The sequence below is a fragment of the Apus apus genome, chromosome 5 (assembly GCF_020740795.1).
Source record: "Apus apus isolate bApuApu2 chromosome 5, bApuApu2.pri.cur, whole genome shotgun sequence".
NCBI lineage: Eukaryota > Metazoa > Chordata > Aves > Apodiformes > Apodidae > Apus > Apus apus.
Window position 1 is genome coordinate 32,977,637 of NC_067286.1, and position 25,673 is coordinate 33,003,309.

The 25,673-nt window shown below is 35.1% G+C and overlaps 1 protein-coding gene across 10 annotated transcripts in view; it reads right to left on the bottom strand.

The window, feature by feature from the left end:
* The window catches only part of RYR3 (ryanodine receptor 3), a 210,986-nt gene that overhangs the window by 120,024 nt on the left and 65,289 nt on the right, over positions 1-25,673 (bottom strand). For all 10 annotated transcript variants that reach the window (XM_051621641.1, XM_051621636.1, XM_051621634.1 and 7 more), the window contains exons 11-19: positions 22,941-23,114; positions 18,105-18,226; positions 14,508-14,676; positions 13,343-13,478; positions 12,099-12,194; positions 11,307-11,425; positions 9,035-9,168; positions 8,166-8,407; positions 3,487-3,679 (exon numbers count right to left, since the gene is read on the bottom strand). In XM_051621641.1, coding sequence (XP_051477601.1) covers positions 3,487-3,679; positions 8,166-8,407; positions 9,035-9,168; positions 11,307-11,425; positions 12,099-12,194; positions 13,343-13,478; positions 14,508-14,676; positions 18,105-18,226; positions 22,941-23,114 — 1,385 coding nt within the window. The remainder of the gene's footprint in view (positions 1-3,486; positions 3,680-8,165; positions 8,408-9,034; positions 9,169-11,306; positions 11,426-12,098; positions 12,195-13,342; positions 13,479-14,507; positions 14,677-18,104; positions 18,227-22,940; positions 23,115-25,673) is intronic.

Below are 25,673 nucleotides of genomic sequence, written 5' to 3' on the forward strand. Positions count from 1 at the left end.
TTCTAACCCCCCTGCCATGGGCAGGTACACCTCCTACTAGATCAAATTGCTCAGAGCCTGATCTAACCTGCCCTTGACCAATTCCAGGTAGGGGACATCCACAATGCTCCTGGGCAACCTGTTCCATTGTCTCACCACTCTCACACTAAATAATTTCTTCCTAATGTCTAACCTAAAACTCCCCTCCTCCGGTTTTAATCCATTAGTCCTTGTTCTCTTGCTGCAAGCCCTTGTGAAAAGTCCCTCCCCAGCTTTCCTATAGGCCCCCTTCAGACACTGGAAGGCCAATTCATATGGCCATCATACCAAACTTCATACTTTGGTCCTCATATTTGCAAACTCCAGCAGTGAACAACTACATAAAATAAAATGTTATTGTTATGGGGTGATCACAAGAAGCCTGTACCACTTTTTACTTATTCTTCTAGAAGTAGCAAAACTACCAGATCAACATACTTCATTGTCAGTAAGAGACAATAAGAAAGAAAGAGAAAAATCAAGACATCCGAGTTTTCTTAAACAGGATATACATAAGCACAAGTCACAAATATCTGAAATAGTTCAATGTCCAGAAGAAATATATTGCTATTGATTACTTCTATTAAGCTTGAAATTTCTAATTTCATTTTAAAAATACATTTCTTAAAATATTTGAATGATCCCAAGGCAGCTAAATATAGAGATTACAACTTTGAGCTTAGACCTTACTTTATGGCAAATTGACACACAGATCAAAATATTTTAAAAATAAAAAGGAGATTGAATTTATTCTAAAACTGAGAAGTCTAACTACCTACATTGACAAAAATCAAAGAAAGGATCCAAATTTTAAGACCTCTGTTGCAATTCTTCCCTTGCTGATCACACCCCACTAAATAGTTCCCTGCTTCCTGCCAAATTTGTCAATTTCTCTGAGTTGTAGCAAATTATTCATTCTCACCTGACCTTTACGATGTCCTTACATGTTCAGAGGCCTGTGTTCTCCCTGTTGTTCACTGCAGTATCTAAACCTCCACACAAGCTATATCCACCTAATGCTGCACACCCTCATTAAAAAACCTGAACACTCCAAGAAGCTGTGGCTTTTGTCTCATTTTAAAATAAATGTTCTGATCTTTTGATTCAAAAAATTTGTTTTAATTTTTCTGACCTTAACCTTAAAAAAAACTCTCCTGCAAATAAAATATAAAGCAATATAACTGGTCCCCACTATACAAAAAAGACACAGACAGGCTGGAGGTTGTCCGGAGAAGGGTCACAAAGATGATCAAAGGACTGGGAAGCCTGCCATATGAGGAAAGGCTGAAAGAACTGGGTTTGCTCAGCCTGGACGAAAGAAAGCTTAGGTGAGACCGTATTGTTGTGTTCCAGTACCTAAAGGGTGGCTACCAAGAAGAGGGAGGTTCCCTTTTTACAAGGATTCACATGGAAAAAACAAGAGGTAATGGGTACAAGTTACTCCTGAGGAGATCCTGATTGGACACCCCTAGAAAACTTTTCACTCTGAGAAGAGGCAGACATTGGAATAATGTCCCAAGACAGTGGTGGATTTCCTGACACTGGTCCCTTTTAAGACTCAGCTTGACATGGTGCTGAGCCATCTCATCTAAACCATGTTCCTATTTTGAAAGGTTGGACCAGATGATTCTTGAGGTCCTTTCCAACTTGGCATTCTATGATTCTATGACTTTTCGTGTCAACACATTTGGAACCGTGACTTCCCTAAAAACATGTTGGATGGATCATCTAAAGTTAACATCATATTTAATTTATCTACCTGTGCATTTAATGAGAGGTTAAATAATTCTGAATAGAAGTAAAGAAAAACAGAAGAAAATTAATTTTCAATCCAGAGTTGCTGGTGTAATTCTGTTGATTATTTGACTGGCCATATTGCAATACTACAAGCAGAGCTCAGAGCACCATTGGTAGGAAGAGGAAAAATGGGTAGATAGGGAGAAAATGCATAAGGAAAAATATAAGAGACAGTGTGGGCAAGCAAGTTTTAGAGAGGAAAAACTGATGACCCAGATTCAGAGACTGAAAATGTCACAGAAAACAGAGGAAACCCAGAGAAGCAACAACAGAAATAAAAGCATGAAAGTTTGTGCTCAGTGCAGAACACTCCCTCGCTCATGAACTCGGGACCCCCATGCAATAACTTTTCTCTGATACTAACAGATACAGAAGATGACATATAACCTTCTACTGCCATCAGCTACTATTAACTACAAGGGAAAACGCTCTTAAAGAAACACAAACTACACCAAATAAGAATGAAGAAAAATAATTACACCAATTTAGGCAGTTTTCTTACAGAAAAAAAAAAAAGTAATATTTTCAAAAGTTCCTGTATTAGTGCAGCTGCAGTATGGTCACTCCCAGAGAATAAATGACAAATATTTATTAACCCTTTCCCAGGCCTCCTTTGTTCTGTTTGGCTTCTGTTAGTATTCTCACCTGTAAGGTTCTCTTATGCATGCGATGCTCAAAGTATTTATGTATTCATCACAGAAAGAAAACCCCACAGAGAACTAGTTATCTGATTTACTTCATTCAGAGAAACAAAGATTTCTTTTTCCTTAATTGCTAAACATACAAACCATTTCTAACCTGAGCTGTCTTTCACTTCTGAAAGCCATGCACTGTCTATTCTGGCCACACAGAACCTTCGTTTCTCAATAATTAACACATGCAAGAGAAACTGTCCTTTCTATCTCTTACTGTGCTCCTGATTATTTCTCCTAAATTTGGCATCTTCTGGCAGCTATTGACATCTAGACTGTTAGCATTTTTTCATAGTGAAAAATATTTACAACTTATCCATATTTTATGTGGAATTAATTCTCATCCTACAAAAGACAGAAGAACCTAACCTTTCTTTCTGACGAATTCTTCCTAACATCTGACATTTAATATTTTACTGACAGGCAATAATTTTAAGAAGACATAAAGATAATTAAGAAGAATTAATAATTACAATCAATTTTTTTCGGTTTATTTTTTTTTAATGATGCTTTAAGATGAACTGAACCGTAATTGGTCATGTTATAATAAGTGTGCAAGAACTAATTTTTTGCTGTTGTGTTTGCTCTGTAATGTTAACACAAATATCTTGGCCACTTAATTGGGCTGATATTCACAATACATTTTCTGAATAAATTACAAGTAAAATAACAACAGAAACCTGAAAACAGTAAGTTCAAATCTTAGCATTTTAATTGTAATGGGACATAATCAATTTCCCCTTGTTCACCAAATACCCAGAAAACAATTTTCAGACACTATGACTTGGTCAGACTGCAAACAGGCTCACATCTGAGGGAAGTTATTACTAAGCAAATACTTTCTTGCCTTCCCCCTAGCTGCTGGTTGGGCAGAACCAAGTCAACAAAACAGAACCAATCACATGCATATTCGGTCAATATTTTGTCTGACAAGGCAGCAAAGAAAACAAATTAAAAGTTAAAATTAAGTTGTACTTACTTTACACCGGCTGATAGGCTTACAACAGGGAAGAAAAACCCTTCTGTACTGAAATTCTCAAACATTCCTTGTACAGGCTGTCCATTAATGCGGAATGAAATGCTGGGTACACCTAAATCCAAGCAGCAACTAACAACATCATCAGATGCTAATAAATGCTGATTGATGGATGCTACAGCTCTGGGTACTCGACCTAGGATAAAAATATTCAATAATCAGAAGCTTTCAGCAGACTTTCATAGGTTTAAGAATTACATTATTTCCTCAAAATCACCATCAAGTTTTTCATTCATAGTCACGAAGACGTGGTCTTGCTTTTATCTATTTTATGAACGGTTCTGCTTTTAGAGACAGACAGTGAGTCAACATTCACTAAATTCCTATGTGGCAGGAAAGTGCATAAACTGAACAAATCACTTGAGACCTCTGACCCTATTTGCAAGACAGAACATGCTCAGCTGAAATTACGTAAGTTCATACTGTAGCCTGATGCATGAGTACTGAGAAACAGTAAATTATTTTCTCTTTAAAAAACTCTATGTTGATATATAATTTTTTTTTTTAGTTCTTTGTGAAATACCAGGTTCACATACCTGTGACTATTCAGTAGTGAAACACTGAAACAGGTTGCCCAGAGAAGCTGTGGCTGCCCCTCCCTGGAAGTGTTCAAGGCCAGGTTGGATGGGGCTTTAAGTAACCTGGTCTACTGGGAGGTGTTTGGGGGTTGGAACAAGATGATCTTTAAGCTGTCTTCCAACCCAAACCATTCTGTGATTCTACTGGAGCTGTGATTATGATCAATATACAGTATCAAGAGACAGACTAGTATACTGAGTTAGCAAGAATGGATGAAGAACTTAATGGCCCAGGTTTTCTTTATCAAGTACAGCCATACACTAGACAGAGGGAGCTTTATTCTTCCTATCTGGGAAGATGAAACCTTACAGCTATGCACAGGACTCACCAATTATAATAAGAATTAAATAGAAATGATATATCTGAAGGAAACTAACTATACACATTTACAGGTAACTGCAGTTTTTCAGTTGCACTTGCAGATCTGTCTGTAGTTTTAGCCAAAAATTATCACTACAGAATTCCTTTCAAAATAATTTACTTGAAAACATTGTAGTTTATCTTTAAAACAAGTCTAGTAAAGCAGTTAGCCATTATTTTAAATGATTGTGTTTGGAACTTCTTAAGAACAAGTCAAGTCAACTGCTCAGGACAGTTTAAGAAGTCTGACTTTTCCGTTACGGAAGGATACATGATGTAAGAGACGTTTCAGCACTGTATTTATGAGGTGCAATAGTGTTTAAATTTGTACTAAGGATTTGTTCAGCCATTTCTAATACAGTATGTTACAGATGCCTCTCAGCATACTTCTAAAAATCATTATTTCTATCATTTTAGAATTGTCCAGTAGTGCTTAAAAAAAAATTTAAAAAATGACATGTGTGTGCGTACACACACACAGATACTTTGTATACAAAGTCCTATGGTAGAACAATGTTAATATAAATGAAAAGACAAACACATCCAAATTAGAAAATGTTTGAATTAAGGCCATAAAACCAGATTCAGCATATTTATCTACGCTGTATTTACAACACATCGTTTACTTGCAGAGCCCTACAATATTCTGAGCAATTAAAGATTACTTAACTGTATACAGCATTTCTCGGCACTAAGAAATATGGGGAAATGAATAATTTTGCCTACATGCCTTGAATAGTTAGTGTACAGTAAATTAAGCACAAGCCACAAATTGAACAAGCTAAAATATAACTGTAATTTACTGTATGCAAGCAAGATCTGGAAGGAAAAATAACACACTGCTTCATAATTAAAGATTGTACACACAAGGACTGAAACAATGCCTGTTTTTCCCCAAACTTCTGAGTGGTTATGGACAGCTACACACTTGAGAAACAGAATCATTAAATTAAGACAGATTATAGAGTGTGCTGATACTGAAGCTTTTTCTAAGTCTTTTGAACAAACTTTAAAAGACTTTTACAAGAAACATAGAGAGACAAATTCCTGATGAAACAAATTATAACAAAATGTGCTTTACAAAAAACTGCAATTTACAACTCAATGTTTGAACATTTCAGAGAAAAAGTGGCCAGAATTGTCTAACTGGAAAAAATGTCCACATCTCACTCTGGAAAATTAACTGTTTTCAACTTGCTTCTTTGTAGAGGCAGAAACCCAGACAATAACATTTTCCCTCAAACAATTCAACAAAGGTATAAGACAGATAAAACAAAATTTTAGACCGTATTAATACAATGTTAATAAAATATGATTCTCCAGTTTCATCTATAACCTTAAATAAACTCTTCTATATGAAAATATAGAATATTTATGTAAGTGGAATACATATGTAAAATCTTTTACTATTCTTTCTCCTTTCATTACTTATTGACAGTTTGATTAAGAATGATGTTACAAAGACAGCAGACAATATAATTAAGGGTATACAACTAATTACCTAAATATTTTCTTGTTTTATAGCCTTACACATTATTTCTTCTCTGACATACTCCTTATTTAGAGATTATTTGGGAACTTTAAGAAAGCAAAAACAGCCATCAGCATTTCCTGTGTTGCCATTTGATTTTTACAATTAACCAACAGGAATTTGGTGATTGTTTCTTACATGAACATAAATCAACAGGGTCAAAAAGTATTCTACTGTGACAAACCTGTCTCTTTACAAAAAGTATATTCTAATTCCCTTTTCCTGGATGTAGCATAGGAGGAGAGATAATGTGGTGATGCACATCTCCATGATCACTGAGCAATATTGCAATGTATAATACCAGCCAACATTGTTCTTGTTCTAGTTACAAGTCAGTCATCTTGTGATGCCAGAAGTCCTGAAATGAGACACTTTAGAGCTCTCCAGGGTCACAGCAAACTGCTACCTCATGTCTCATGAAGGAAGTTGGTCTGATGGGGAAGTGTGACACAATACTTCTCATATACACAGGGAACACGATACTGGTTTATTATCACTTGACCCCACCTATGAATCTACAGTATATTTCACTGCAACATCTTTTTGTGCAGTTCCACAATTATTAGGTACCAAAATTCAACATCTTAACATAAGTTAAATTCTGTACCTGTGTCCATATGTATGCAATTTAGAAACTTTCTTAAATCTTTAACTGAACCTCTGTATTTGATCATAAAAAACTGTTGATTCTTGAGTATTGCTAGAAAATAAAATAATCTAATTTTGTGATTAATTATGCTAATGTCAATCAACATATATTTGCTGCTATTGCAAGTCACACCAGACCAATAATTACATCTTAAAGTACTACACTGAAGTCCTTGTACCTAAACTCTTTTGTCATAAACTGTTGACCAATTCTGGGACCAGAAGTGGATTCAGCCACACCCGGACTCCTCTCTGAAAAGGAGTTTAGAAAGCAAGGAGGATCCATTCTGAACCTTGTGACTCATTCTTTCCTCTGACCCCCTTGTGAATCTCTCCAACTCAATCCTGAGCCATCTCCCCTGTTCCTGTAAAAATAATTTCCTTCAATCCCCATGTAAATCACTTCAACCCAATTCCAACCCTTACACACCCCTTCCACACAGTAAGTAATAGGATGCACCTTGCTATCAAATTCTGTTAAATCATGATTTCATAAGCCTATATTAAAATCACCTTTTCCCCGTATCTTCAATGATGATTCTTTAAGCAACCTTAATACTTTACATTCCAATCTGTAACAGATAATAACACAAAAAAACAACAGCCTTGCTCATACCTCCAAAGCCACTTTCCAGCTAACTCTATATCCTAGAGGGCTCTGACTATTCCCTGTCCAAAGCATCCTAAACAGATTTTCCTGTTTTTTTTCTATTTTCTTCATGGTTATTCTTCATAACACACTCATTACTACAAAAATTATTTGAACTGCAACACTCCAGAGCAGTCCTATTGTAAACTTCTTTTACTCCTCTACAGCTGGTACTCAAATCCACCTGACTGCATGAGTGCTGACTTCCACGTTTTCATAAACTCAGCCCACTAACACTTTCAGTTTGCTTGAACAATTTCTAACAGCATATCAACTACAGGTCTTCAGTTTGATATTGCACCATAGAAAGCTGTGTTCTGAAAAGAATCAAAGTTGGTAGTAGTGCACTAATTCTTATTTTTAATTGCCAAAATTATCTTCTATGAAATTATTTATCAAAACTGAAATTCAATGTATTAAATCTATCAATATATGTAAGGTTATTGAAGTAATTTTACTTCAACTGTAGATGCAAAGTGAAAGAATACTGCAAACGAAGATCCATATACAATTAATTGTCTAAAATCAATTAATCCACTGATTTTGAATAGATAGACTTCAGTTAGTATTGATCTAAATGTGGAAAATACAATTTTTTTATCAAAATCATTACAATAGAAACTATCTGCTAAAAGACCTAATTGGTGTAATTCAATTGTCAATTGACAGTCTAGTCAATAATAGACTAAAATCCCAGACAACAAATCTGATCTGAAGTTCTACATAGCACCATGGTTTCCTGGAGTTCTGAATGCAGCTTACTATAAAATAGTGTGTTACAAAGACACAGGTACTGAAGGTAAAGGTAGGTAACTCCTAAACAAAAAAATAAGTGGAAATGAACGAAGCACTTACCAGACCAGAGATGAAGCCCATCAAAACCATAAGAGTACAGGTCATCACCAACACCATTGCCTCCCCATCCTTCTCCACCTCCTGGGTAAGGGGCATAACCTGAAGTAGAGGCCCATCCAACTCGTAAATGGGTAGGTTCTGCCGTCAAGAATGGATCAACTTGATCAATTATCAATTCAAAGTACCACTTCTTGTATTGTGCAGAGCCCTCAGCAACACCCAAAAATATGTTTGGCCTTATGCTAAGAAAGAAAATGTAAGCCAGTTAGTGTATAACATAAAATGTGACATACAAATTCTATTGTTGTATAACAGTAAAATTCACTTAGATGTCCATGTTTTGCTTATAATACATAAAATAGTGACCCATTTTATGACTTTATAAAGCTTCTGTAGAATCACCTTCTAAGATACAGGTTCCTTGCTTTGAAAAACTTATAGTCAACAGAGGAATAACAAGATAATTTCTTAAAATCAAAAAAAAACCCTAAGTGAGGCTGCCAGGAAGTCAAATCCCTCTTAAAACACACAAGAACTTCACAGTATGCTTACATACGCCATAATAATTATTAGGTAAAACTATGTTCTGTTTTGAATGAGAAAAAGAAGCAACTTTTATCTTTCCATTTCAGAACTGATCTTACTACTACTTGGCAATTTCTATTTGAGCACAGTTTTCATTACAATTGCTGTATTTCTGTAAATTTTTTATTTTTTTTTTTTCAGAAGTTAATACAAACACTTCCTAAAGTGGGTGCCTCAGTATTGAAAGCTGTGTTAACATCTCCTAGGTTACAGTATTTTCTTCAATTATTGAGGACAGGCAAGTTCCACTTCTACTAATATAGCAGTAAAACATGTCACTATACCTTGTCACATCATTAATCAAACGTGTTTGCAAGAGTAAGTCTCTTCTAGGCAGTAGATTGTCAGAGATCAAATTCTGATTGGCACGAACTGCAACTCCATTACAGACACAGAGAGAACAAAGCACATCAAGAACCTAAAAAAAAAAAAATAAATCAGAAGAAATCTGGGTATTAGGACTGGTGCTGTTTGACATCTTTGTTGGTGACATGGACAATGGGATCGAGTGCACCTTCAGCAAGTTTGCTGATGACACCAAGCTGTGTGGTGCAGCTGACACACTTGAGAGAAGGGAGGCCATCCAGAGGGACAATCTTGAGAGGTGAGCTGATGCCAACCTCGTGAAGTTCAATAAGGCCCAGTACAAGGTCCTGCACAAAAGTCAGGGCAATTCCAAGCACAATTAGAGGCTGGGTGGAGCATGGATTAAGAACAGCACTGAGGAGAAGGACGTGGGGATGTTGGTTGTTGAGAAGCTCAACTTGGGCCAGCAATGCGTGCTTGCAGCCCAAAAAGCCAACTGTATCCTGGGCTGCACCAAAAGAAATGCAGCCAGCAGGTCAAGAGGTGATTCTCCTCCTTTACTCTGCACTCATGAGACCCCACCTGGAGTATTGTGTCCAGTTCTGGGGTCCCCAACACAAGAAGGACATAGAGCAGTTGGAGCAAGTCCAGAGGAGGGGCCTGAAAATGATGAGAGGGCTGGGGCACCTCTCCTATGAAGACAGGCTGAGAGAGTTAGTTCAGCCTGGAGAAGAGAAGGTCCCAGGGAGACCTTATAGTGGCCCTTGAGTATCTGAAGGGGCCTACAGGAAAGCAGATAGACTTTGTTCAAAGGCATGTAGCGACAGGATATGGGGTAATGGTTTTAAACTGGAAGAGGATAGATTTACTTTTGACATTAGGAGGAAATTCTTTAGTGTGAGGGAAGTAGCTGCCCCTCCCAGGAAGTGGTCAAGGGCAGGTAGGATGGGGGTTTGAGCAAACTGATCTAGTAGGGTGTGTCCTTGCCCATGGCAAGGGAAGGGGGGAGGGGTGGCACTAAATTGTCTAAGTTCCCTTCCAACCCAAACCATTCTATGATACTATGATAATAATTTTCAAGGTGATTTAGGTTAGTAATATTACTGTTTCTTATTTCCTAATCACAACAGAATTTCTAATCTATCAGGAAAAAAAGATACACTGTTTCCAGAGTCACAAATAAATTAATTACTTCATATTAATTCATTACTTACTCAAGTTCAGTCAAAGACACGAAAGATGGAAATGCACAAATCATTTACCCACTCTAATTCTTCTCCTGTATGCAATGTATTCCTTTCTTGCTGTAAGTTCTTACTCTGATGTGTACATTAGGATGCTCCAGCTAAAAAGTTCTCTTTGCAGGAGATTGGCACAGCATAATAATCAGTAACAACTAAAAATTGTAAGCTAAGCTTATGGCTGTAATTTCAACATTTCTCTTATGTTTACTTTAATCTGTGCATACTCCTTGACAATACTTAAAAATACTATTTTCATTTTCTCTGTCTAGCTGGTTGTTTCATTCTCAGTATCACCTTCTCCTACAAATGAGTAATTTCAGCTCTACTAAACCTTCCTTTGTTCTTCCTCTGGGTTTGAGGAAGGAAACTCACATCAGAAAATCACCCAGAAAACTATGTTCACCTCCGTGCTGTGATATCATTCTGATCATACTCAGAAACTGTGTTCACCTTTTTCTGTCATAATAAATTGCACATTAATATCTAAATTAATTTCCACCATTATTTCTTCTGGTGCAACTCCTTTATTTCCTTTCTTCTGAACACCTGCATTTTCAGATACTTGGATTAATTTTCTGATTTCCTTTTTTTTTTTTTTTCCCCTGCTACCACTATTATTATTCAAGTTCAGGACTTCTTTGCAGGATTTAGTTCTGCTTTCTGCAGATATGATGGTAGTTCATTGTTTCTGCAGACCCTTGCATCATAAAGCAAGCTTACAGCCACCAGAATGCTTCATTCACTCAGCAAATCCAAAGTTCTGACCAGTTATCAATATTTCTTAACTATTCTTGTCACATATATTTGCTGCATTTGAAACTGAAAAGCAATTATATACTACACATATTTTTAATCTCAACAAAGCAATTGTGCAGAAATACTTCAAAATTATTTTATTCCTTTAAAGGTGCGAGAATCAAGTATTTCCATGTAGACATTTCTCTGGTTTTTTTTTCCACAAAACACTGTAATATTATGAATACATCCTTAGTTTTTCCAAACATACCTTGTAATTGCGCCCGTGTTTATCCAACAATGAAATAATGGATTTGATGTGGTCCTCAGCTATTAGATTCAAAGCTTCAGGGCTTTCAATCAGGATGCAGTGCAACACTTCCAAAATGCCTGTATGAAGGCCACAGAAATAATGTTGTCATTAAATCATCTGTGCAACCAAACATTCTAAAAGTTCAGTAAGTAACAGTCTCTTACGAGAAGCTGTCTTTTCTCCAGCCTAAAAAGAGAACACATTTAATGTTGAGTTATGATTATGATGTGAATCACATTAGACATAAATTCATTATAAAGCTGTTAATTTCTGTTTTCTTTTTAAAATAGCCACTATTTTAAAGCCATCTGAGAAAAATGCAAGTTCAGCTTCTTTTCAAGGAGAGAGAGAGAAAGGTTTTAGGAGGGAGCACAGTATAGCATTTTCATATTGTTTAACATCCTATAGTGTATATCCTATTTGTAGTTCTTCCCACCAACTGTTGCTCAGTAGTAATTGAACAGCAGTCTGATCCAATCTATTAAAACACCAAAGTCACATTTAACACAGATGGGATGTGGGACTGCATATATCGAATGTATAGAATGAAAAAATGCCACCAAAATGTCTGTTTACAGGTAATGTTTTGCTCAAATAAAAAAATAAATATAATAACTTTTTTAAAAGCAACAGTGTATTAGTTTTCTAAATGAGAGTGTTTTCAAGAAAAACTGCTCTGGCATTTATTATGTAAGACAGCTGTGTATGGTTTATTGATAGGTAATTTATTATGATGAAAGTCAGTCTCACCTGAGGAAGATTCTAATCTGTCCAATTTGCTTATTAGCCAGTCCAGATTATGGGAAAATTGAGTACAATTGTTTCTGTTGCCACAAATGAGAGCAGCTGGAAAACAAACAACAAAAGGAGTAATTTTATAACAGGAGATGTCCTTTTTACAATGTCAGGGTTAACCAAATATATTTTAACACAATTTTTATAACAACTTCACAAAATAATAAACAGACAAATCCTAAAAACACAGTGCAATAATAATTAACATTTTAATTAATCTGAATATCAAGAACTGAAATAACTTCTGAAAAACATGCAATTTTTGAAGTTCAGAGGGTCTACTGGATAAACAACAATTGCAGGAAAAAAATATTTTTTTTTTATTTTATTTTATTGTTTTTTCATCTTACTTTTTTTACACTCAGAAGACTGAGGTAAAATGAAGGCAATGATGCTTTCTAAAGCAATGAGAAGATTTAACCAGAAGCTTCCACATATCTGTGCTATGTGAATAACCTCATGTTTCAAATCACTCCCTGTGGTTTGTTTTGTTCTCATCCTAACTCTCTACTTGCATATTTTACTACATTTCAAGACTAACTTTTGAATTTGGATTAAAAAATTGGGATGTATTTAAACTCCATCAGAAGACAAGATTCTCCTATGTAAGGAATTACGTAACTGAAATACCAAATTGGTGATTTAAAGAAATACACATATATATATACACTTCACTTACTCTATAGTTTTGGCTCTACTACAACACAGAAGCAGTTTGTTCTAAAAAGCATGGCATTGAAATTGAAACAAATATTTTAATTTCTGTTTTATGTAATTATTTATATTAACTTTTATATTTGAGCCACCAGTGACAAACATTGATATAGTAGAACTAAATGTTGTGACCATGACCTTTAGGCTTGTATTCAGTTTCATATATAAAGACTGGTTTTCTTTTTTTGTTTTCATTTAAAAAAATGAAACTCCTATTTGCACAATACATGTACATCTATTTTTTTAAAGTTTCACATTTGGCATGCTGCACCAATCTTTTCCTAGCTGAGGTTTATTTTTCTGCCGTATCATTGGTCAGTAAACTCTTCTCTGTAATAACTATTAGTAAGTATATGGAAGACATTATTTAATTTACATGATAGAATGAATAACACACTAAGTATTCTTTGGTGGTGTAGCAGCATGTAAAATATAAAGAATACATATCCTGCTTTCTTATATTAGTAGATTATTGAAGAACATACCTAACAATTTGTAAAGGAGATTCAAAATTTCCTTCCATGCTGTACCATGTTCTTCTCTTGCAATTCCTGCAAAATGAGCTGTGCTGTTGTAGTCATTTAAGCGATCAATGCAATTCAAAACTAATGCCAGCATTCCCTAAACACACATGACAGAGAAGAAAGGAAACTGTACATGAAAAATAATTTGTTGTTTTCCTTTTAACATATTCTTTCCTATAAAATTTAAAACTTAGAAAAAGAATATATTAAAAAATAATCAAACTACTGTGCTGGCAATATGTGTTTTTCTTAATTAGTATCACCATTTCTATGGAATGATTTTGTATTGTTCCTACTCTGCTAATTCTATAAAAATCAAAGAATAAATTAAACTGTCAATAAAGGCTTTTATAATTTTTTTGAACAGAGTCCTTTTTACTTAAAATCTTCCTTATATAGGAATCAAACCACCCCACGTTTAAAATTTATATACAAAGGATTTTTTAAAAAATATTAAAAAGATGGAAATTTTACTACCCAGTAAAATATCTGTAAAAAAACCCAAACACATTCAAATACTAGAATAGATTTTAATTTCAGTTGATTGGAGAATAAAATGCTATTTATAACCTTCATGCAATCCAAACATCTAAAAACATTGTGAAAGATATTTCCTACTTATACTGAAGTTTAACTATTTCGTTCTCAGAGAGGAGCAACTGTACAATTATGTAGTGCATGTCCTTCTCTAACACAAACATTCTTCCAGTCTCTAGAGAGAAAAAAATCCCTGTTCCACACACTGGTGGACATAAGAGACATCAGAAATAACATCTATAATTTATCCAAGTTTTATTACTCAATTGAGGTGTTCAGAATGTAGAGAAAAAAATACATTCCTTGTCACAATCTTTTATTTTTAAAACTACATCTGCTTAAAGATGCTCAAAATTATTAAGAACAAATTTTATGAAAGAGGGCTTGTGGCCTGTGACAAATGAAGTGAAAAATATGTAACAGCAAGTTATCATATGACATTACAGTATATTTTTATATATATCAGCTACAAAACTTGACATTGTAAACCATATGTCTGCATCTAGATGATAATGTTTCAGATTCTTCTCAAAGTTTCTCATATGATACATTCAAAATTACAGTGTTGTAGCAACTCTTTTCTCTGTACCTCTTCTTTGAATAGATTTTGTCTGTTTTTAAGTGACCGAAGCTTGCTTTGTTTATCTTCATGTTCCAAGTCTTCTTTGGGAAGCTGGAAGTAAGTAATCAGATCTTGTAGAGTCTGAGCCATCTTCTCAATAGGCAGGGCAGTGGGTGATATTGTTCTGTTGTTTCCACTATGGAAAACAATGAGAAAGACTGTCAGCATTATTCATTTTCCCACTGTAATTTGCAGTTTTGTGTAGCAGCCTATTTTCTGTTGGTGTCTAAATCAAATCTTGTTATACATATGACATAGGTATACGAGCAACAGTTTCTCTGAATTGCAAGTATTTCATGAGAGCACATAACAACAGGACAAGGGGTAATGATTTCAAGCTAGAAAAGGGTAGATTTAGATTGGACATTAGGAAGTTCCCTAATATGAAGGTGGTAGATCCCTGGAACAGGTTGTTTAGAGAGGTGGTGGAGGCCCCATAACTGGAGACACTCAAGGTCAGGCTTGACGGGGCTCTGAAAAATCTAGTCGAATTGGAGATGTCCCTGCTTGTTGTAGAGGGGTTGGACTAAGTGACTTTTACAGCTCCCATCCAACCCAAGATATTCTGTGATACTATGATCTATTGTTTGGGTCTCCAGTGCCCAGAGCTTCCTGAAGTGAAATCTTGTTTCCGTTTCTGCCCTGATGTAAAAAGAGAGAATGATTTTTTTAAAAAAATGAAAAAAATTGCAGAAGAGACAATATAAATCAGAAAAAAAAAAGAAAAAAAAAGAAAAAAAAATGAAAGATATACTTAAGTCCTTTCTGGCAGTAATTTATTTTGTTTAGGCATTTTAAATCCTATTGATGATACAGGCATAGCATGCAGATAGACTAAGAGAGTAGCAGTATTGAGGCTGTACACCCTCCCATCTTTTTGCCAAAAAACACACAAAAACCCAGGTAATCCTAACCATTAATTAGGTCTTCTGTATCAACTTTACATAGGAAATAAAGAAGGGTGGGATTTAAAAATAGAAAGCATTTCAAGGAGCCTCATTTGTCAGCAAACTAATGTCTCTTTCCTGTTCAAACATTTGCTCAATGATTATTGGGTGACAACCCAATTCTTCAGGGTCTGACTCACTATTACAAATAGTATGATCTAGGAGGTGCTGCTTGCTGACAGAGGCTGCTCTGTTTATATATCAGCACAAGAAATACAAAGGAGTAATGTAGCTCCTGCTGATACTGAGGAAGTAACGTTTTAAACAGTCTCATACGGTGTGTTCTGTGGAAGCAAATTATTATTTATAAACTATTTTTTATTTATTTTTTCATCTATTAGGCAGTATTAAAAGAGTGATCACTTGATCATTATAGTTAACATTTCTGTCAAGCACTATTGTGTGTTCTTATAAGATGTTCTCAGCAATTATAAATTAATATGCATTGACAAAGAATTGTATTTTACCATAAAAATATTCAGACAAAAGCATATCATATGGAAGAACTGCAGCAAAGGAAACATGGAACCTTCACTGAATTGAAGATCTTTGTCTTGGTCCTTGTTATAAAGCTATTAGCATGTAAGATTATTGTTTTAAGATTAATGTAACTAACAATTTACTCTAAAGAATGAGAGAAGGGAAGGGGAACAAAAGCAACAATAGAAATGGCATAATAAAAATTATGTTTCAGACTGCCCCATATTTTCAAATGTAACTAAAGGTATTATTCAAAAAGTCAAACACAATCTCACACATAAGGTAGTTCTCATGATATGTCCTTTCACTACCCAAATAATAAAAAGCCCTCATCAGAACAATCAGTTTACAACTATTTCCATGTAAAGACTTAAACTTACCCACAACTGAGAGCTGTCAAAATTAAGCTAAATTAACAAGTGACAGAAAATATTCTGAACAGTTTCGTACAAATTGACAAGCCAGATTATATAAAGCAGTAGAACAAACCTTTCTAAGCACAACATGAACTTTGAATGGAAAAAATTAAGATTAAGCAAGTGCATTAATAAGGTGAAGGCAAGAAATTTTGATTCAGAAAATCTATTTCATAAATAATATTGTTTAAATACAGGCTTGAATCCAGAAAACCAAACTAGGGCTGCAGTGTGATAAATACAGTATCTCTTCATTCTCATTTTTTCAGTGATTCAATACGACTTAGCTTCTCCTGAGGATGCAAATGCTCATCAGTCAGAAACAAAGAATTTAGACAAACTGCTTTCAATGATATTCATGCCCAACATGCTTGTTTTGCTATTGGCCAAGACTGTATTTTCCAACGGAAAGAAAGGTATTATGTTGCCCCATGTGTGGCAAGGGTATTAAACAAATACTTGACAAGTACATCTCTTTATGTAATAATCTCAATAATTCAAGATTATGAAAGAGCAAGTTTGGTGTCATTTTTTTTTTTTTTAATTCTCCAATTTTGTAATATCCTTTGTAGTATTGTATCCATGCTTAGGGTACTCATATATAGCATGTTTCACAACGCCCAGGTATCCAAGGGCTTTGGGGTTTTTGTCTGTGGAAACAGCCACATTAGTTTTGAGTTCTTACTGAAGTATAATTATTAACTGCATTGCCTTCTAATACAGCAAAGATCTGGAAGATAAATATCATTTAGAAGGTTGATTCTGTTGATTCTATTCTAAAGTCTTGGAATCACCACTTGAATTATTCCTTAAAATTACATACAGCAGCTGTCTCTCTGCTGAGCGGTTACTGATTTTGGATACCCATAAATCCATTGTACTCTAAATACATGTGTTGGTTTAAGCAGGAGATTTAAGAGTGCTCATATAATCTTTCAGCTGAGAGAGAGAAGTCAAAAAGTTGTTTCTTTTACCTCCTCAGCTGACAGTTAACCTTCTGTCCTAATTGTTGTTACTGCATATAATCTGTTGTAATGCATACAGTTCACCAGAGATAACTGCCTCTCCTCTGATCTTTAAATCTTCCAGGTATGATCAGAGGTGTGACAGAGAGGTAGGAGGATCAGCAAGATGGGTGATTGAAGATACATGTAAAATGTTTGCACCCAGATTTTGAAGGCAATAAACTGGTATTCTCCTCCCAGACATGTAGAGATCTATTTTGTGTTTCCTTCTAGTATTTGTTTGCTTGGACTTGGTTTCCCATTGCATTTCTACTCTAAACAGTATTTCTTTCAATTAGTTTTACAAATTTGAATAGAGTTAGCTATAATATTTGCTCTACGAAGCAAAACCAAAAAAAATTAGAACGCTTTTATGAATAATGTGAAGATGTAGCTACTGCAAAATGCTTATTAATGGAATTACACTTAAGATCATTTAGCATGTTTTCTTCAACCTGGTTTATGATCCAGTTTGCTTCAGTCTTCAGGGTATTAGATTTAATGCAAATAAGCTTAAATAAGCTGTTTTATCTATTTAATCACATTGTGCATAAAACCTATAAACTTAAGTCAGTGAAAATATATTGCTAATAGCTATTAAATACAAATACTTGAAAGCAGGAGATAAAGATTCTGTTAAGAGAAATTATTACAATTTCAGAATACTTTAAAGAATAAACAAACAAACATGATTGTATATAAAATGGCAACAACTACCTTATAAACTGGCTGAATAAGCTTGTAGTATTGCGAATGATTCGAGCAGCCTGGGATTCCTCATTCTGACACCTTTGTAAGGTTAGACCATCATCCATATGGCCTTCTTGGTGTAATATAACCTATTGAAAGTCAGCAATGATCACAAGAATTATTTAAAAACCATTGTGCTTAAAAATATTTAGTAACTTATTTCAATATTGCACTGAAACCAGTAATTGCATGTATACTGAGATACCGCTTTTAGTCACTTTATCTGAACACCTACTTATTAATAAATTAAAAATTTGTCAGTCTCACATAAAAATTATTCAGAGAAGACATTTTACTGTACCTTTCTTCATTAAACATACATGTGTATCAAATATTTTCCAATTGAAACAAAAATTCTGTCTGTATTCTGGTTGTCAGGGAAAGAGGTTCTTCACTATCTCAAGTATAAATAATTAAGGGATTCATATATGAAAAGATTACTAAGAAGAAAACCAAGCTGGAGTGAGAAACAGCATAAAAATTATAATGCAGTCCAAGGAGCACCAACACCTATGAGTAACTTCTGAGTCATTCAAATATTCTCTACACATTGAGTTGGATGTTGATCAGAACCAAATTGAACTTCAAGCAATAACAGATCCATTGGCAGGTTTTACGTTTCTCCTTTGAATAAATACACAATTTCACCAAAAGCCAGGTGTAACGAAAACAGGTGTTGATCATTTTGAGTCATTAAAACATTACAGCATTTTTTTAAGAATTAAAGGTGAGTTACCCTGCTTCTTTGCTGAAGATGTAACCTATTGAATTATCCACTGAAAAAAAGTATTTTTTAAGCTCTGAGATAGTAAAAATTTGCTGCTCAACTTTCCATTTAGCCGAGTAATTCTGAAGACACTGAATAGTTAACAAAAAACTAATAATGTCATACAAGTGGTTACTACCACACATGGGAAGGTTATTTGCCAACAGCTTTTTGTACATACTAGAATATAGGTTAACTAAAGCATTGGAAAGTGATGCTTTTCTATACTTGGCAGGATGCAAAGTACAAATGTGTTCTGTTCCTTCCAACATGCTGAGCACGTGCTTTTAAAAGAGTCAAACATCATTGTATGAGTTTATCTGGACTCCAGAATCCATGGCAATGGGATGGAAAATACTAGGAAGACATTTTTTAATTAGCATATTGATAATATTATCTTAAAGGAAACTAGTTTACATATTGATCATCTTTCCTATTGTTTATATAGTCACACTGTGGGTGACTTTGTTAGCTGAAATATCAGTGCTTCTATAAAGAAGGGTCCTGGGTCTCCTAGCTGTACAAGGATGAAAGAACCACTCTTCCCATCACAGAACTAGGAAGAAAACATTTGAAAATCAGGTAATGTTTCCTCAGGCCATTGCATGTAGCAATGAAGTGAATGAAAATACTTGACAGATAGATTAAAGCTGCCACACCTTGCAAAGTAATTGCACCTTCACCGTTGAGCAGCAGACAAGCATTTTTTCTAATTATTCAGTAGATCAGGGAGGAGAGAAGCCTTCTAGAAAGACCCAATCTTCCTTATTTGTCCGACAAAAAAAAAAAAACAAAACAAACATCAAACCCCAAAACCTCAACTAAATCCTCCAGAAACACCACAATGACAGGAAAGAGCTATTTAGAACTTCAGTGAATAGATCATGGCCAGAATCATCCAGCACTGCCTAATCCAGCTCCTCAGATAAATCATTTCCCTGCGTGTAAAGGGGCATTTGGCACTGCCTTGCTTGTTGAGGTACAGCAGGGCATTGGCAATGACCTGAAGGATGTGAGTCAAAAATACGTAGCATATGTTTCTCTGTTCTCTGAGCTCTAGTGTTCTGGAGCTCTGCAGGAGTTCATAGCTTGCACAGTAGCAAGCTCTTAAACTGGAAAGATAGGCACCCGTCATTCACATTGGATAGTGGAAGAATGATTATAAAATACTGATGTAAACATCACCACTACCTGGTCAAAATCTTGAACCCTTGGTTACCAAGATCTCAGAGAGAGAGAGAGAGATACAACAGGCCAAAATTCTGGCAGAAATCATGCAACAGAAGCCTCATAAATGAAGCCAGAATTTCTTACATATTTGCATCTTACAAAGACAGCATGATAGCTAGATACACAAAACTACACCAAAGCCAAACAAGATAAATTTTTACCCATCATTTTATAACAGAACTAATCCCACAGTTGTTTTCTCCTCTTTATAGATTTGCAGCAGCTGTCAGTAATAATTGCTAGGTTATATGAAAGAAAAAAACACCCAGCACTTTTTGCCTCTTGCAAAACCAGGATATTTATGATTCCTCCTAGGGCTACTGAGGCTACTGTTACAAAAAATGCAGGTTGTCTTGAGGATTACAGTAAATGAAAGTGAAAATCTGACAAAATGATGGCGGAAGATGCATACAAAGCTATGACTTCACATTTACTGTATAAAAATACCCTTGATGTAAAATTTAAAGGGATATATATCTGAACTTCCTTACAAAATTATAGCCTAGTATCATATTTTGCAGAAGATGAAAAACTGTTTTCCTATTCTTCTATAGGAATATCAATCACAGGAGGTGTGAAGGTTCGGGTTTTCTTCTGTTTAAAGGCACGCAGCAGGAGAGAATTCTCCAGGTGAAAGGACAAGAAAAGGCATGGAGTTTTTGAACAAGAAGGAAACTATTTGAAAGGACAACAGAAGTGACAGTCAACTGTGCAGGTTCTTGTACTCCCTTGCTGCTGACCAGAAAATCAGGAAAAAATACTAAACTTCACAGGAATATATTGCAAAATTCTTCATTGAATACAGAGGAATGAGCTACATGTTGCCTTTTCAAGAAGTGAAATTGGACCCTCTGAGGAAACAGAATCCCATAGCCAACACTGGCATGGGAAGGGAAGATGCCATCATTGTGTGACTAAATCTCATATCAAGAAAATACTGAATTACATGTAAATATAATTTGAAGAGATAACAGGCCCCTAATTAAGAGTATGCTTGTACTCTATAATCAAAAAGCTGAAAGAAAGAAACTTTTGGATGCAACAACACCATTACATCTAACATTTTGCAAGGAAATTGTTATTATACCTTAAGAAACTTGAGGATTTTCTAGGGCTATTTCTTAAGTAACAAGTTTAACTGCCATTTCATACAATACACTCAATTAAAAAAACTAAAAACACTAAAAAACCTAAAACACCAGTGAATGTCAGATGACTTACAAGGTTATGCTCTTAAACAGTGGAGGCTCTGCTAAGGCACATGGAAAACAAAGGGGTGATTACTGACAGCCAACATGGCTTCACCGGTGGCAAATTCTGCCTGACTAATTTGGTGGACTTCTAAAATGAGGTCACGGTATCAGTGGACAAAGAGCAACTGACATTCATCTACCTGGACCTGTGCAAAGCCTTCGACATTGTCCTACATGACATCTAGGTATCTAAACAGAAATGATACAAATTGGATGGATGGACCACTCACTGGGTAAGGAACTGGCTGGATTGTGGCAGTCAAAGAGTTGTGATCAATGGCTTGGTGTCCAGATGAACACCAGCAACAAGTGGTGTTCCTCAAGGGTTGGTATGCAGACCGGTGTTGGACAATTGTATTGAGTGCACCCTCCGCAATTTGCTGATGACACCAAGCTGTTTGGTGCAGTTGACATGCTAGAGGGAAGGGAAACCATCCAGAGGGACAGCCTTGAGAGGTGAGCTCATTCAAACTGCATGAAGTTCAATAAAGCCAAGTGCAATGATCTGCACTTGGGTTGGGGTCATGTGCAATTAGAGGTTGGGTGGAGAATGGATTGATAGCAGCCCAGAGGAGAAAGATGGGATGATGCTAAACAAGAAGCTCAACGTCTGCCAGCAATGAACACTTGCAGCCCAAAACGCCAGCCATAGCCTGAGTTGTATCAAAAGAAATGTGACCAGCAGGTCAAGAGGTGATTCTCCTCCTTTACTCTGCACTCACGAGACTCCACCTGGAATACTGTCTCCAGTTCTGGAGTCCTCAACACAAGAAGGACATAGAGCAGCTGGAGCAAGTCCAGAGAAGGGTCGTGAATATGATGAGAGGGCTGGAGCACCTCTCCTATGAAGATCAGCTGAGAGAGTTAGGGACGTTTAACTTGCAGAATAGAAGGCTCCCGGGAGACCTGTATAGCAGCCTTTCAGTATCTTAAGAGGGCCTACAGGGAAGCTGGGGAGGGACTTTTTGCAAGGGCTTATAGGAAGAAGACAAGGGATAATTGATTAAAAATTGAAAAGGGTAGATTTAGGTTAGACATTAGGAGGAAATTCTTTAGTGGGAGGGGGGTAAGACACTTGAACAGGTTGCCCAGGGAACCTATGGAAGCTCCATCCCTGGAAGTGGTCAAGGTCAGGTTAGATGGGGCTCTGAGCAACCTGATCTAGTAGGAGGTGTCCCTGCCCATGGCAGGGGGTTTGCATTTAGATGTTCTTTAATGTCCCTTCCAACCCTAGCTGTTCTATCATTTTGCGAGTAACTTCATCTAGCAAAAAAAGTAGCTAAATACATTTCTTAGTGGCATAGTTTTTCTTCGGTTGCAGAGTTATGTTAATATCCACCACTGCTTCCATTTTTAGAATGAAGCATTCACACCATTTTCAATAAAACAGCATAAAACTCTTAAACCCACATTTGTCCCATAGGTAGCATCTCAAAAAAAAAAACACACAAAAAAACCAAACCAACAAACCAAACAAAAATAACAGTACAGACCAAAACAGTTATACAACTAACATTAATTTTACAAGTAATTAAAACAAAACTCAAACATTACCTTTCTTTTCAATGGACCTAAACGTGCTGACTTTGCATCTTGTGCTTTGTAAGTCAACCATAATGCACTGGCCACATGTTGGACAAAACAGATTGAATCACCGTACTTTATTTCTGGGACTCCCATTCCATCTATGTCACGTTTAAGGCTGGAATCTTGTTTTTCTTTTAGCTCCTAAGAAGATAAAATAAAAGCTGGCATTTAATCTTTGTACTGGAATAGGATAAACCATTGAATTCTACACTGAAACACATTCCAGCACTGAATAATGTTTATGCTACTTAACATTATTAAGATGCACCTAATTTCGTTTCATGTGTTTTCTGTTTCTAACCAATTAAATGTCAGATTCCAATTTAAAATAATTTCAAATTTGAAGAATTATTTTCACTGAAGCAAGAAAATTCAAGTAAAACCCATTGTAATGTCAAGATATATATTTTAAGAAATTCCTACACATTTAACCTAACCCAATAAATACTTGAGTTACTGATATAATTAAATTTTCAGTTTAATAGAGTCTGTAGAACTTTGTATTACTAGAGTTTTCAAATTTTAATTTAAATATGAGAAGCAAAAAATTTTGAAATGTCATTAAATATTTTCATGCTTAAGAATTTTTTGTCTTGAATAAAATAAAAACTTCATTTGGAATAATCCCTCTGTATTGCAAAAACCAGCAAGGAAGAAAATACTGATTTTTAAAGTAAGTATGATTTGGCATGTACATTCACTATGCTCCTGCATTTCTCATTTTTTTACATTTATTCTATTTATCCTGTTTGCAAGAGGAATTGGATTATTACAAATCCCTTTTAAAGACATTATTCAATGTTTGGCTGGAACATCAAGTACCCAACCCATTTCTTAATCCCATAATTGTTCATTCACAACCAGAGGATTTTAAGTCTCCAGTATAAAAGTGATTATTTTTCTGTTAAATTAAAATAGTTTTCCCTTAAAAAATTAATTCAGGAGTAGAAACAGAATCATGCAACAAATTCTGTAATAGCAAAACTCTAGGTAAACAGACTAATTAAATTCTATGATTTTTATATTATTTCAAATGCTGATGGACTTAATATTAAATGTAGATAGTTGCTCATTTGTTGCTAAGTAAACAAAATGTGTTAGGCATTGATACACAGTTTAAATTTTTATGTATGTAACAAGTTTTCTTATTTCAATTTGCTGAATGTTCAACATAAGTGGAGTAGAGAGAATGTCTATTTTAACTATCCTAATGTACTTTCATTTATATGAAATGTAACTGTCACATTTCAACAATAATTTTAGTTGAAACAGATAGCATGATAATGCCAAGATGAAGCAGAATGAAATTACAAGACATTCCTTGGGGATACCATTGCGATATCAAGACTATCGGGAAACCACGTAACATCTTATTCATATGGACTGCATTATCACATACGGATAAAGATGAACTCTCAATACACATGTGCTGGAGGTCACATGAAAAATACAATAAAATAGCAAAAATTCATTAACTCTTGGCAATTAATTATTTGGCTTCACATAGCACCCTGAAGATTAAACATTTTTCTCAAATATTATATCTGTATCAAGAATCAATCATCAGTGAAAATTTCAGTGAAGGAAATCATAATGTAGCATCAAGAAATCCTAATTAAGTTACTGTTTTGGGTTTTTTTTGTTCTGTTATTTTGTTGATTTTTTAAAAAATGAATCATTTTGATCCTTTTGGATGACACTAAACACAAAGAAAAACAAAGATTTTTCAAATTTCGGAAATAAAGCTTTAGAATTATTTTGCAGTCCTGAAGGCTGTTCTCACTTTAAGCAATACAGCATAAATTCTTCTTCGTGATGTTTTGCTCATTGTGCTCTGTCCAGTTTCTCTAGGATTTCAGCCAAGTTATTTGATAGCAGTGTGCAAAGAGAGGGTTTATATTCTAACAGCTTAAAAGTATAGTCAGATAAAAATTATCAAGGAAGAAGGGAGAAAAAAAAAATTCTCTTATCTAGATATTTGTACATATCTTAGCAGCAAAATATTCAGACACTTTCTCCTTCAAAACCTTCTTTTCACAATCTATTCTGTAATTAACTCCCTCAGGCCATGAATGAATCAAGTTGAAGGATTACAAATCATATGATGTGTCTGGAAGACGACGAAGGAAACATAACAGTAACAATTTTTTTTAAAAAAAGGAAGAAGGAATGAACAAAATAACTTGAGGGCAAAGCTGTTAAAGATGCAATTTCCGCAAGATATTTAATATCCTAGAAAAAGGGCAAGATTGAAACAATTCATAGAAGTCAAGATTCCAACGTGACTGTAGGAAGGTAAGGAATGGCAGTGTGAACAAGACAAATAAACCCAACTGCCTTTACAATGATTTTTCAGCAATCTTGGAAAAAAAAAAAAAAAGGTTAGGAAAAAACTACTGTTATTTTTAGGCCTTGTTTATGTACCCCTACAATGATAAGAAATCCTCACTGCTGAACTCATGAAATCTAACATATACAAGCTAATTAAAATTGTATATTTTGGTGCTGCACACTGTTACTGCATTAAAAGTACTGCATAGCCTACCCCAATTTAACAAAAGAAAAAGATAAAAATTCTTCAAATACAAGAGCACAGGACTGATACGTTGAGCTCACCTATCTTGCTTGCTTGTGGGCTGTCTGTAATCTGTGTATTTTGCTTTAGACATTTCTACACCCCCATAGGCAAGAAAAGCCAAT